This window comes from Trifolium pratense, linkage group LG4 (genome assembly GCF_020283565.1).
Source record: "Trifolium pratense cultivar HEN17-A07 linkage group LG4, ARS_RC_1.1, whole genome shotgun sequence".
Lineage (NCBI taxonomy): Eukaryota > Viridiplantae > Streptophyta > Magnoliopsida > Fabales > Fabaceae > Trifolium > Trifolium pratense.
Window position 1 is genome coordinate 30,966,779 of NC_060062.1, and position 14,149 is coordinate 30,980,927.

At 28.4% G+C, this 14,149-nt stretch overlaps 1 protein-coding gene across 1 annotated transcript; it reads right to left on the minus strand.

The window, feature by feature from the left end:
* Positions 1 to 851: 851 nt before the first annotated feature.
* On the minus strand, positions 852 to 11,471 carry LOC123923396 (probable fatty acyl-CoA reductase 4). Its single transcript, XM_045976087.1, has 10 exons — positions 11,356 to 11,471; positions 10,755 to 10,858; positions 10,435 to 10,637; positions 9,642 to 9,742; positions 9,326 to 9,527; positions 8,990 to 9,151; positions 8,081 to 8,162; positions 1,944 to 2,213; positions 1,362 to 1,492; positions 852 to 1,281 (listed from the first exon to the last, which is right to left on the minus strand). Exons 1-10 carry the CDS (start codon positions 11,432 to 11,434, stop codon positions 1,131 to 1,133), a joined length of 1,485 nt encoding a protein of 494 aa, XP_045832043.1. The 5' UTR covers positions 11,435 to 11,471; the 3' UTR covers positions 852 to 1,130.
* Between the last annotated feature and the right edge of the window lie 2,678 nt (positions 11,472 to 14,149).

Sequence of the window (14,149 nt, forward strand, 5' to 3'; positions counted from 1 at the left end):
ATTATGCTTAGCCACTGAGACCTGAAAAAATATATCCCTTTTCTTTCGATGAAAAACCATATTATAAGCCTATAGACCTGAAAAATAAATTTGGTTACCCTCCTCGGAGTTAGGTTAAATCTTTAGTTCTCTTGACTTGACAACATTATAAGTTTGAGGTAGTTCATGGGATATATTTAACATACTTTCCCAAAAGGCTCATACCTAGCGATCATACCTAACTCCACTTTTAACATACTTTCCCAAAAATATCTCACATTTACCTAAACCACGTTATAACTCTAAAGACCTCAAAAATGCGTGTTTTGTTTTAACTTTGATCGGTTGTTTAGAATTGTTTCAAGCCTTTGGTAAAATGACATGTTACGCGTTGATTGAGTGTACGTCCTATTCAAAATTGAGTGAAATTGTGTGTGTGTGTGTGTGTGTGTGAGAGAGAGAGAGAGAGAGAGAGAGAGAGAGAGAGAGAGTTGAATTGTGGGATCTCGTGGAACACCTGTTGGACTTGTTATTATTGACGTCTCTTAAGTCGAGTGTTGATTGAGCATGATCGCTGCAGTGAAGATCGGTAGTACCATTACTGACAAAAGACAAAGGTTGTGAAATTTCTATCTTCTAAGTTTATTTGTTAAATATCACTGACAATTTTGTTTGACAGACATATTACTTGAGGACAAACAATAACTATCAAAATTAATTTCAAATAAAAATACTTTTACAAAGTCTTAAAATAAAATAAAAAATGGTCGTTGTACCAAATGTAAGTGAATTGACTTATATCGATTTTTAGTATAATTTCACCTCATTTGAATTGAATAACCACATGAATTTGGATCGCCTACAGTAATAAAAACATATAGTTTGTCACAGTTTTAGATTTCAGCAATTGATCTATAATTTAACAGACTAATTATACAACACAAATTTTCACTAACGATTACAATTGCAAGACTAAAACATCACCATCACTTAAATAATCCATATCTTACAAACAACAAATTTTGGCACAAACATCATATATATTTGGAGATTATTCAAGACCATCACATTTGGAGATTATTCAAGGCCACAATATTAATTACCACAATATTTCAATCCTCACACAAACCATTTTTTATTTTGGATATATACTATTTCATTGCATACTTAACGAGGCCAGGGATGTGAATATTCATCATGTAGTTTGTCCAATCAATACTAGTTGGATCAAAGTCTAATTCTTCATTCTTTATATAGCCATTTGCAATCCTTCGTAAATTTTCGGTATTTGTGTCGTCAAATCTAAAATAAAAAAAATTATTATTTCATCCGTATAAAAGAATCTAATCAAAGTAAAAAAATTATTATTTGTAAATACTTACATGGCTTTGAAACATGAATATGGAATGTATAATTTTACCCATCTTTGAAGCATTCTAATTTTTTTTTCTTTGTCATCATATGTATGATCTTGGGGTGTACAGAAAAACATTTTATTGACCAAATTTGAGACCTTATAAATATGCCAAAAGGTGGGAAATGGATTAGTAACAATACTTCACGAATATATATGCTAAAATGTATGAAATGTTAAACCCCATCAAAATATTTTCTATTTTCATTTTCTAAATTTGTGTATATTTTCTTGGTTAATAACTAATAAGGTGATATATTAAATAGATGAACTTGTATTTTTTAGATCAAATAACATTTTATTTTCCTGCCATCACAAATGTTCACTTTAAGATCCATTTTTTTTTTTAATCCTATTTGCTAGAATTTCATCCTAAAGGTGAATAAATAGAGTGTTCTGGATTCAAACATTGACTCTTGCATATAAAATACAATGTAATGTTTCTACCAACTGAACTATGCTCACGAGAACTACATTTTTTTTTACAAGATGTAAAATAAACACATACTTTAAAAGCTGAGAATAAAAAATATTTTAACACTCAACAAACCTTTAAGGGCAAGACATATCGGATTGTCAAATAACTGTTGAAAATAGCCAAACTTGAAATCCAAAGTCTCTTGGAGATCACTATCAGTTTTCCATTCTGATTTATGAAAGGATTTTTTGCAAAATAATCATAAGTAATATTGGTAAAATCAAAAACTGTAAAGGGATTTCTTAACGAAGAAGAAATATGGTAGACGAAAGTTTTTGGAGCTTGATCCAAATGAACAACAATAGCTGTGATGATACAATTGACGACAAAGTCTGCTGGGATCTGCATATTAATTTCCATATTTAAGTTATATTCATTATAAATATATACATAGATTTAACACATTAAAATGCTTCTAAAATAAATAATATGAATTCAGAAAGCTTCAAGTCAAACTAATTTTTGAACATTTTTTGTAAATGTAATTATTTATACAGATAAGAAATACACATTAGTATGTACCAAAAAAAAAAAAAAAAGAAATACACATTAGTCTAACAAAACGGAGTCTAAAACCACATACATAATAATTTTGTATAGATAAAAAAATGTCACTTTTTTTATAGGGAGCAAAAACAAATTTGCATATTTAATTCAATAAAAAATATATTTTGTAAAAGCTAATTTCAATTAATTAATATTGTTTAAATCAAACTTTGATATTGAAATAGAGTATACAAAATATAAAATATAGACTATAATATACTTCTTTTGATTTTTTACTAGCAAAATGGATTATATATTGAGAAGATACGAGCATATGTGCGTTTGATTGTAAAATAGTAAATATTAGATAAAGCAGTACAAGACAAAACAACATAGTATATGATAAGATAAAGTTGTAGTGAAGAAAGATAGAAATATAATATTTTGGGTTAAATATGTTTTTGTGTTGTCCCTTCCTACATATTTTGTTCAGTCTCATAATCAATTTCTAAATCAAACAAAGTAGAACAAAAATTGTTCAATAAAATCTCTATTTTTTAGCAGATCAAACATTAGAACTTAAAATAGATGTAATTTATATACTCTCTCCGTCCCAAATTATAAAGAAAAAAAACCACACTTATTAAAAAATGTAAAACCTGATAATTTGAAATATGTTTTTGTGGATTTTCCTTAGAATAAATTGCATGGAAAGACGTAAAAACAATTTTTATTGGTTTTTTTTTTTTTTACAATTAATGAGTTGGGGATGGAATCCAGTACCTCTAGTGTACTACTCAAACCTCTCACCACTAGACCAAACCTAGTGACTTATTTTTATTGGTTGTTTATATTTTGTTTATATTAGTGTGTGTGTGTGTGCGCGTGCGCGCGCGCGTGCGTGCGCGCGTGCGTGCGTGCGTGTGCGTGTGTGTGGAATTCTTGAAAGTGGTTTTTTTCTTATAATTTGGAACAAAAAATTGAGGTTTTTTCCCTTATAATTTTAGACGGAGGGAGTAATTTGTAGTCATGACCTCAAAAGACATGAGTTCGTAAATGCCTATTTCATAGACTGGTCCAAATTAAATATTTCATCAGTCCCAAAATATAAGGAAAAATTGGTCAAAGAAAGTTGATATATTTTGTTAAAAATTTGGACTAAATACATCAACTTTCTTTGATCAATTTTCCTATATTTTGGGTCGGATGGAGCATGTGTGCGTGAAAAAATATACTCCCTCCGGTCCTTATTATAAGGAACACTTTGGGAAAAAAATTTGGTCCTTTTTATAAGAAACTTTGACCAATTTTCAAATGTTCTAAATGTTCAATTTCACTTATGCCCTTATTTATTATGAGAGAGAATTTAAAAATAAGTAAGTTAGTTGAATAAAAAGTAATTAAATAAGGGTAAACATGGAATAAATTTAAATTTATAAGAGTATTAAATGAAAATAACTATGTTAAATGTGTTTCCTTGGTCTGTGTGATTTTTTCAAAGTGTTCCTTATAAAAAGGACCGGAGAGAGTAGTAGGACAAGTTAATATATTAAATACATTTTAATTGTCATATATGATGGATTAATCTGTTGGAAAATGTACACATTTAATGTATATTTAATGTGTTCAAGTTGAATGAATGAGATTGGAAATGAAAAGGAAAAACACACAAGTCTTGGGGACTTAAATATTGAAGTGTGAATTAAAAAAGTAGGAAAAAGTCTCGCATTTGAAAGGACACACCCTTTATTAGTGTTTATATATTATAAGGTGACTACTTGGGGCGTGTCCCAAGGGTTATCCTGTTTTATAAACGGAGGATCACACACTACCCTTGACCATCCACACACGCGCGCCGTTGCCGTCCGTCCGGGCGGCTTGGGCTTGGGCCTAGGTGATGTGTGTTATTTTTAGTCACATAAATTAATTAATTAATTAATGATTAAAATGAGTCATTGAAAACACTTTAAATCAATGCTGAGGGTATTTTATTGGAATCATATGTCCTTTTATCTTTTAATAATCTCTCATCCATTGGATGGATCCAATGGTCAATATGTGGAGAAGGAGAGAGATGGAGGCAATTGGGGATGGAGAGGATCCAATTCCGATTCATGATCCGTTCTTAAATGGATATTTTTTTATTCTATCCGCACATTTACTTTCTCCCCACGATTTGATCTTCCGGTTACAGATCGGATCAATCAGAACTGATAAGCTTTCCCATTTTTCCTCATTTCAATTTCGTGTCTCCCTCTATAAAAAGAGGCTTTCAATCAGTTCATAACTAACTCCAGAATTCCGAAAATAGATCTGAGTTCTCTCTTTTCCCTCTTTTCTCTTCATCTCAAAATTTCTTTTCTTTGTTTCAAAAATACAAAGTGGTATCGTAGTACTGTAACGCCCCGATTTTTAGAATATATTTTATCAGAGTGCAATTTCGTTTTGCTTTGATATGCTATAATTTGTGCATTTACATTCTGCAATTTTGCTTTGGGATATTGGTTTATGCATTCATTCATGTTTTGAGCGTGTATATTTTCAATTGAAAATTGGAAAGAAAATCAGAGTTTCTAATTCATAGATTAAAACCATAAATTATTTGAGACTGTTTTGGGATTGTTTGGAACTTAAAATTGAAGCTTTAATCTCACCTTTTTAATTGATATGGCTGAGGTTTGCTTGTCCCCTGTTTAGTATAGGAGGGAAATACAAGATTAATAAAGATATATAAGAAAGTACTCTTATTTGATTAACTACTAAGTCATTGATGAGTAAGAGCTTATATTCAGGTACAATCAGGTAGGTCATAGACTTATAAGAGATACAAACTAACTATAAGACATAAAGAAAATAATAAAAAGCTATTGTTATTTATTACATTTATTACATTACTGGTGGTGTGAATGTCTGTTTAATCCTTGAGTGGTGTCCTAAATGGGTTACTTTTGAGAAGATGATGATCTATGAGGTTTGTGAAGGGGAGTTGGTCATCTAATGTACATAATAACAAGTTATACTGACATAGAGATGGCCTATCATGTGCTTATTGAATGTGGTGATAGTTTAAATGAAGTTGTAGTACAAATTTTATTGTAGTACATGCTATAGAATTGATAGAAAATGTGTCTGTGATAGTCTTATTAGAAAATAGTTTAGTAGAATTAATTTGAGCAATTAACAACTTGAGAGTTAGGATTAATTGGTGATGAGGGTGTTTGAGTGACTTTTTCACTAGAAAAGATTGTATTTTAATAAAACAAAACTCTTATATATGTAAATACAAACTTAACTAATAATTCTCTATTTTTATATGTTTATTATACTGTGTTTGCAACCTTTTGGTTTTTGAAACATTGGATTTGAGGATTTTGATTTGAGAATTGTTGTTGTGTTGATTTGTTGTTGTCGCGTTGATTTTGTTTGATAATTTGAGAATTTGTCTTTGGTGTAAATATGACCATGCATTCATTCATGTGTCAAGTCCTTTGTTGTCGTGCAGTGGAACTCCGATGTGTTTATCTCGGCTTCCAAATTTGTTGTCGTGCAGAGAAGTGTACATTTATGACCTCCAACCCTAGTACCACGTGTATTAAGGAGTGTTGAATTTTTATGACATAACATACATTTGGGAATTGATTTGATTTGATTTAGTTACTTTGCTATTTGTGCTTTTTGTACTGTTTTATGTGATTCATTTTTATTAGCATTTTACCAATCATTATGTATTTATTTATTTAGGTACTTTGCTTACATTCATCTCAGTTATTGAATATTAGTGCTTACCCTGTTACGTTTTATTTGTTGGTTTGGTCCTACAATGTGCAATTGTTGATTTTCAGGTAGAGGGTTGAACCTTAAATTTCGCGGTGAAATCCTCGTACTTGAGGTTCGCATGTAGATGTCTCTTCTGATACTAGTAACATGGGGAAAATTCATCTAGTTTTATTTTCAACTTCTTTTATTTCATAATAATACCTTATTTGGGAACTCTGATGTATTATTTTCATTCAAACAACGCTTTATTCTATTTCTAAAATTATTCAGACATTATTAAGAGTTTTCAGTTTAATCGGAGATTGTATTTCAGACAATTTTATTCATTCCGCTGTGATGTTTAATTAAATAGAAATTATGTTTTGGATTTTAGTAAGTGACATCCTCTTTTGAAAAAAAATAAAATAATAATCACCTTTTATATTAATAATAATCGGTTGGGAAATGTGGGTGTTACAAGTACCATTATAGATTGATATCGAAGTATCGATTCAGGTGTTATCGTAGTACCATCCAATAGGGGTGATCGTATCCAAATCAATCCAAAAGTAAAACTGCAAATCGAACCAATCCAAACCGAAACTGCAAAAAATCGCATTTAGTTTTAATCGCACGAATCATTTTTCTTCTAAACCGCGTGGTTTGGTTTGGTTTTCGGTTTTCATTTCAGAAAACCAAACCAAACCGCAATAGTTAACTTAACTCTATAAACTATTAGCAAGCAATCCAAATTGAGTCCATAAAACAGTAGGCTGTCAAAACATATCATTTCATGTGATTCAGAACTATACTGTTGGTATTAAAAATAAGTTATATATATATATATATATATATATATATATATATATGCAATTTCTGTATATGCATATTGTATCATGTAAACAATAAAATAAATTAAAAGTTCATATATTTATTTGGTAACAAGTTGAAAATATTGTCATATTTTTTATATCGTGGTAAACTGCACAAACTGAACCAATCATAACCACATTAGTTTGGTTTAGATGACTTTTTAAAAACTAACTGAACCAAACCGCATGCATTTTTATCTCGCGGTTAAGATGACTAGGGGTGTCTTATCTTTGGTTTGGTATGTTGTTGTATGATCCATTTGGAAGTCCTGCAATGATGTGATTTTCTTTGGTAGGCCCTTTTTGGATGACGATCCGGTGGATAGGGCTAAACACCCTTCTTGGATTTTGTTCTCCATAAGACTCCGGGTCACCCTTGTTCTTTATATGAATGGGGGCTGAAACCGTCACTGTGATGAATTAGATAGAGGGCATGGATAGGGGTTTCTGTGTCAGACTCTACTTTGGTTGGTTCGACTCTTTCACCTTATTTGCATTTGCTATGTTGTTTGATTCCTCCTCCTTTTTGGTGTGTTGGTGTTTTTGTTATTTCTTATACTCATTTCTATTTTTATATTGGACTAGATTTTCATTTCATCTTATTTATAATATATATACTTTGTCATTCAATAAAAAATAAAATATAAATATGATATAAAAGATATAAATTTTATTATTAATTAAAAATATTCTTTTATGTCATTTTATATTTATCAGTTAGTTGAACCGTTAATTTTAACAAACACTTTAATTAGCTTATCAGTTATAAGTCATCATCAGCTACATATAAGTTATAAACTATCAACTAATTTATCAATCATTCACTATATTTGCCAAACAAAACATAAAATGACGTATAAAATAAATAAAGAACAAAATCATTAGTTGAATTTAATAAGTTAAGAGCAAAAGTAATGTTGTCCTTAATTATATCACTCATGAATTTTAACCAATATAGTAGTAATTTAAAAACATTAGTTACGCTGCATGTATTAAACAGTGTGTTCATAACATTATAAATATAATTTTTGTCAAAAGAAACATTATAAATATAATAATAATAAATAAAACAAATAACATATGCACGTAACTTACTGTATCTAGAATAGTGTTGAGATTACCAGCAAAGCTTTCTAATTTTCCAAGACCATATCCACGTATGACACTGTCCATAGTTCTGTAATCAAGAATTAAAATAACATGCAATAATAATAAGATGAACAGAAGGAATATTTATTAAACTGTCACATATTGTGCGAAATATTATTATTTTCCATTATTTTTTATATTTATTTTTATTTCAAAACTCTTAATGATGAGTAAGAAATACTTTATTAAAGTGTCACATATTGTGCGATATTGCCACATCAAAATAATATTTTAAGGTTAGATTCCACAAAAAGACTAAAGAATCTTGGTGAGCACAACTCTATTGATAGGAATATTATATTTTATATGGAGAGCAGAGTTTGGATTCGAGATTTTTCGCTTATTCATTTCAAGAAGTGAATTTCTAGCCATTAGAGGCTATTGGACAAAAAAAAAGTTAGAATTTTTTAACATAAGATGAATTATTTATGAAATTTTAATTTATGCGCAAAAAATTAAAATGTTCATATTTAATTCATGCTTGTTAAAAAAAAAAACTTTTGCAAGGGAGATTCCTATAATGTATTAAACATGACCACAGAAAAAATTTAAAATTTTGAATGATATACACGAGATGACTGAAAAGCAGGGACCAAAAATCATGACAAAAAGTATTTGAGGGACCAAAACTTGCTAAATAAAATTATAGGGTCAAAAAACAAAATTAAAAATATTTAGGGACCAAAAACATATTTAACCCAAAAAAATATACACTTAAATTTTGATAATTCACTAAAATTTAAAACAATTTAATTTATTTTTGGTTAGGGGAACTCAAATACCTTACGTTAAAACACTTATGTTTTTGGTTAGGGGAACTTATGAATTTTTGCATAAGTGATGAAGATTATATACCTTGCACCTTCAATCCAACCAGAAAACGGATCATTAATTGTACTGGTAACCATTGTGGGTCGTATGATGATCAATGGTATATTGTCTTTTTGATTCACTACAAGCATTTCTCCCATCGCTTTTGTGAATACATATGTATTTGGCCAACCATGCAAATTTGCTCTAGTTTTGCATTAATTAGTTCAAATCACATCACACACAAAAAGTTAGATTAAGGTTAAGGTACATATAACTATATACATAATGTGCTATATACAAAGAGTTAAAAAAGAAACAAATTAATAAGAATTATTCATGAAAAGAAAGAAGCTAGCAAAGAAGAATTAGATGAACCACCTTTCAATGCCATAATCTTTCATTGCATACTTGATTGTGTTTTCATCAACATTCATCTCTCGAAGTTCAGCTAATTTACTCTCCAACAAATTCATTTCAGTTTGGATGTTTAAATTTGAGGTTCCTTTTAGAGTTTGACCCATCTCAAATGATTTCTCTTGAAAAATCTCTTTTTCATCATTGGCCTCTCCGCATACATATGCTAATTATTAATAAATACAATTATATTATTTTCAGTAATAATATTAATATTGAGGTCACAAAATGTTTATTAGGTTTAACTTATGTTTATTGTTCACAATATATTGCGACTTACCTGTTGATGTATGGACAACAACCTTTATCTTGTAACACCTTTTTGCAAAGTTTAACACATGTAAAGCTCCAATGGTATTAACACCCATCGAGATATCATACCTGTAGAAAAATTTTAATATTAGAGAAAAAAATTAAAAAATAAACATGCAAAAAATATATAATTTGTCTCTCTGTTCATTATACAATTTCATGATGAAATTAGAAAGTAAATTCATACTTTTATTTATAGAAATTTTTATTACATATTTATATTGATTTTTTTTTTAAAAAGGCTAAAATAATTTTAATATAAGGTATTTGATTTGGTTTGGATGACTTTCTTACTAAACCGCAAAAACCGCAAAACCGCAATTAAAACTACAATAGAAGTATGACAAAAACATCCTCTTTATATTTTTTTGCTGCAAAAAACTCATTAATAATCTGTTCATCGTCAAGATTCTTATATAAAACTCATTAATGTTATATATTTGAAAAACTAAAGTTTATCACGAAATTAAGATAACATATTAATTTTTTTTGTTTGTAAATAACATATTAAATTTATTGAAAAAAGTTAAAGGTAACGAATGTCACTCTTTATAAATTATTTTGATGTTGTCAATTTTATTTTATTTTTAATTATTTTGATATAGCATCTCTTTTTAATTTAAGATCTTATCTATAAATGAATTTTGATCCCGTTTAAATTGACTTATTTTGAGCTTATAAAAATAGCTTACATAAGTTAATAAGTTTTTATATATCATATGACAAGAAATTTATTTAGTTAGCTCTTGTTGTGTCATCACCTTTCATCGAATTTGGTGGATGCAGCTAAATTGACAATAATGTCTATCTCTTGAAACATAGTATTTTTAAGATTTTCATCTTTTAGTCCCAAATTCTCAACAGCAACATCTCCTGCTATGGCCATAACCTTCTCTGTTATGAAAGAATCAAACTTCGCACTCCACTTATCTCGTAGCAATGCAAATAAATCTGTTTGAAATACCTATATATAATAATTATGTAGCAATTCAAACAATTAATTTATCTAAGTCATAATATATAATTGTACCTTAAAAAGTAATAAAATTATAAATATTCATAGGAATTTCTATTAGTGCACCTCATTTTGCAGGCGTTGTGCAGCAAAGTCATTGTTGGAAGCTCTTACAAGAAGATACAACTTTTGTATCTCTGGTTGGATTCTTAGTATTTTTTCCACAAAAACTGCAAATAAAGATAAATTTAACAATCAACCAAAAAAAAAAAGATAAATAAAAGATGATATATATATTCTTTAATAAAAGACTTAAGAAGGTGAGGCATCCGATAAGTGCAACAACATGGTGCATTTGGTCTTTGAAAAATAACATCATTTTTATAGGAGTTTCAATCTGTTTAAATAGGTTAATGACGAACATTAAGTTTTTCTTGTGGCGTTGGTTTATAAGTAGAAGATGGCGTAATTTAAGCTATGTTTTTTCTGATTGGTGTACCAATCATTTAGCTTACTTAGAAAACAGTTAATTATCTCTTTGTAAGGGTTGAAATATCTCTAATACTCCTTTATAAATACATACTTTTGCTTATTAAATAAAAATAATAATTCAATTAGTTTAACTATTTATTCCACCAACTATGGTGATATGGATTTGCACAATTCTTTATTTACTTACGTGACAAATTATAGCTACATAAATAAATATTATACTAGTATATAGTACCTTTTGCTAAGAAGCCTGTTGTGCCAACTACTAAAATGCTCTTTCCCTTAAGAAAGCTTTGTATCGTTCCGGAGTTCATTTCGTATAAATAAAGTGCAAATCAAAGTCACGTAAAATATTTTATGTACTTATGATTATGATTATGACTTAGTATCATTTCCTTATTTATAGATAGACTCATACAAATATTGGGAAATAGATTTGCTGCCGTGCAAATTTAACACGGTTTTCACGCTGTATTGTATCAAGACCGTTCGATCTGTAATGTACGGTAAAATATTATTTTAAGAGATTTTTTCATAGAATCAATATGTACCGTACGTCTAATCTGTATTTAATGGTTCAGATTAAAAATAGTGTGAAAACTGTGTGATAAATTACTGTAGTAAATCTTGATTCGAAATATTGTAGTTAGATGTGAGAATAGGCTAGGTCGAGCTAGGTTTTGTCAAACCTGAGTCTGACCTATCAAAAATCGAAGGTCTGAGCTTGGCCTGTGACCTATAATAGGCTTAATTTTTAGGCCTGAGTCTAGCATTTTGAAAGTCTGATGTGACTTGTTCGCTTGTTTAAAAGTATATTCACATAAACATATTTAAATAAATAATTATATTTATTTTTAAATATACTTATGAACTAATAAATCAATGTTACTTTTGATATTTAACATGATATTTTAGTGAATTATATATATATCATCATATTTCAATTCTAGTTTATAATAATGTATTTGTAGATTAATAAACTTAAACTACTGAAAAAGTTAATATATTTATAATTTAATCAATCTACAAATTTTAATATATAAATAATAGTCGTAGTAAAAATATTATTCATACCAACTTAAATAGATCGGCCTAATAGGCTTTAAAGGCTTTTTTAATAATTTGCGGTTTAGATTTTTTAGCTAAATAAGCTTATAAAAATGTTTTGGTTTGCTCGATTTAAAGAAGTAGAATGACCCGACCCTAATTGTAGTCAAGAATCTCCACTCCGTGTTATGATTGTAGCTAGGCCTTGAATTTATGCGGAACACTAACAGAGGCGGACCCAGACATTAATTTCCGGTGTGGCTAAATTTTTTAGGCATTACCGAAAAAAATCATCGTTATCTTAATAATTCAGTTAAACAACGAACAACATATATAAAATTGTTATTAATACAACATGTATATCTAGAAAAAGAACACCAACAAACCAACAATTCAGAAAATTTCTATTAAAATAAAATAAAATTAACAAACTAACATATTATATCCAGAAAAGCACAAAATTTCTATTCGAAAAAAAGAAACGACTATAAATTATTGAATATATGTGAAATCAAGATTCTACTTGGACCAAAATATATAGACCCAAAATTTTACTAGCTTATAGTTTATTTTAATAAACTAATTCAATTAGCTTATAACTTATTAATTTTTATTCCAAGTTTACTCATATCTTCTTACTTGAAAAAATTAAACCTATTGTTTTATGTCATTTCATATTTATATGCCACAATCGTTAATTTTACTCAGTTCTACGAATTCAAATATTTTTCACAAACAAAGTTAAAGTTGATTATTATACAATTAAAGTATATAACTTAAAATAATACACTATGTATAACCAAAGAATTGACATCATTAATAGTAGACTATAAACTAATATTTGCACTAATATTTAAACTAACATGTATCGAGAGACTTTATGTCAAAAAAAAAATGTATCGAGAGACTTACAGTCATTAATAATAAACTCTAAACTAATATTTACATCAATATTTGTATGAATATGTGTACAAAATAATTTAAAATAATTTATAAAATTATTATTGTTATTTTAAAAAAATATTTGGGCTAGGCTGGTGTGGCTCACACCAAGCCACACACATGTCGGCCCCCGAACACTAATGATGGTTGCTGGATTGGTTGGTTGTGCACCTTGTGGTATTGATAAGGGAATATTGCATGTGGCAAACGTGAAAGACATTCTTTTTTTTTTTTTTTTGGTAGAAAGACATTCTAATGGCTGCATTTTAATTTATGTGGTCTTATTTATAGATAAAAGTTGGTCAATACTAACGAGTATTTCCGGGGATCGGGGTATTTTTTAAGACCTTAAAATTTTTTGGGAATAGATTCTCTTAAGTGTAATTTATACTTGAAAGAATAAAGTGTGGTTTGTTATCATTGATCAAGAGAAAGAAACATACCCCAAGTGTTAGATTAAAATAAATTTATATGGTGTTAGATTAAACTTTATTCTCTCAAGTGTAAATCACACTTGAGAGAATCTATTCTCAAATTTTTTATAGAATTCTTATGGAAATGCGTAAATTCAATGCATTGGAAATTATAGTGTTTAATTTTTTGAATAATTTTTTTTTTAAATGGAATGCTTAAAGAGTGTCCATGAAGAAACTCGTTACCAAGACTCATAAAAGTTTATAATTTTTTTGCCTTAAATATAAGAAAAAATAATCAAATTCAACTCTATTTTAATATTATTGTTCCAAAAATACACTTGATTAATTGTTCTACTTTTTAAAACATATGATTTCATAGTTCCAATGTAAATTTAATGCATTGTAAGGACAATTTAGTAAATATAAAAAATTTCTTCATAAGTGAGATAAGAAAATTTTACCTATAAATAAAAGAATTCCTTACAACATCAGGTGGCGGAACCAGAAAAAATAGTTTAGGGGGGCCACAATTTTTTTTAATATACAAATTAAATACGAAAAATATATTACATATAATAATATACGGTGTAAGAATATATGTTGGTCAAATTGTGTTCAAATAAG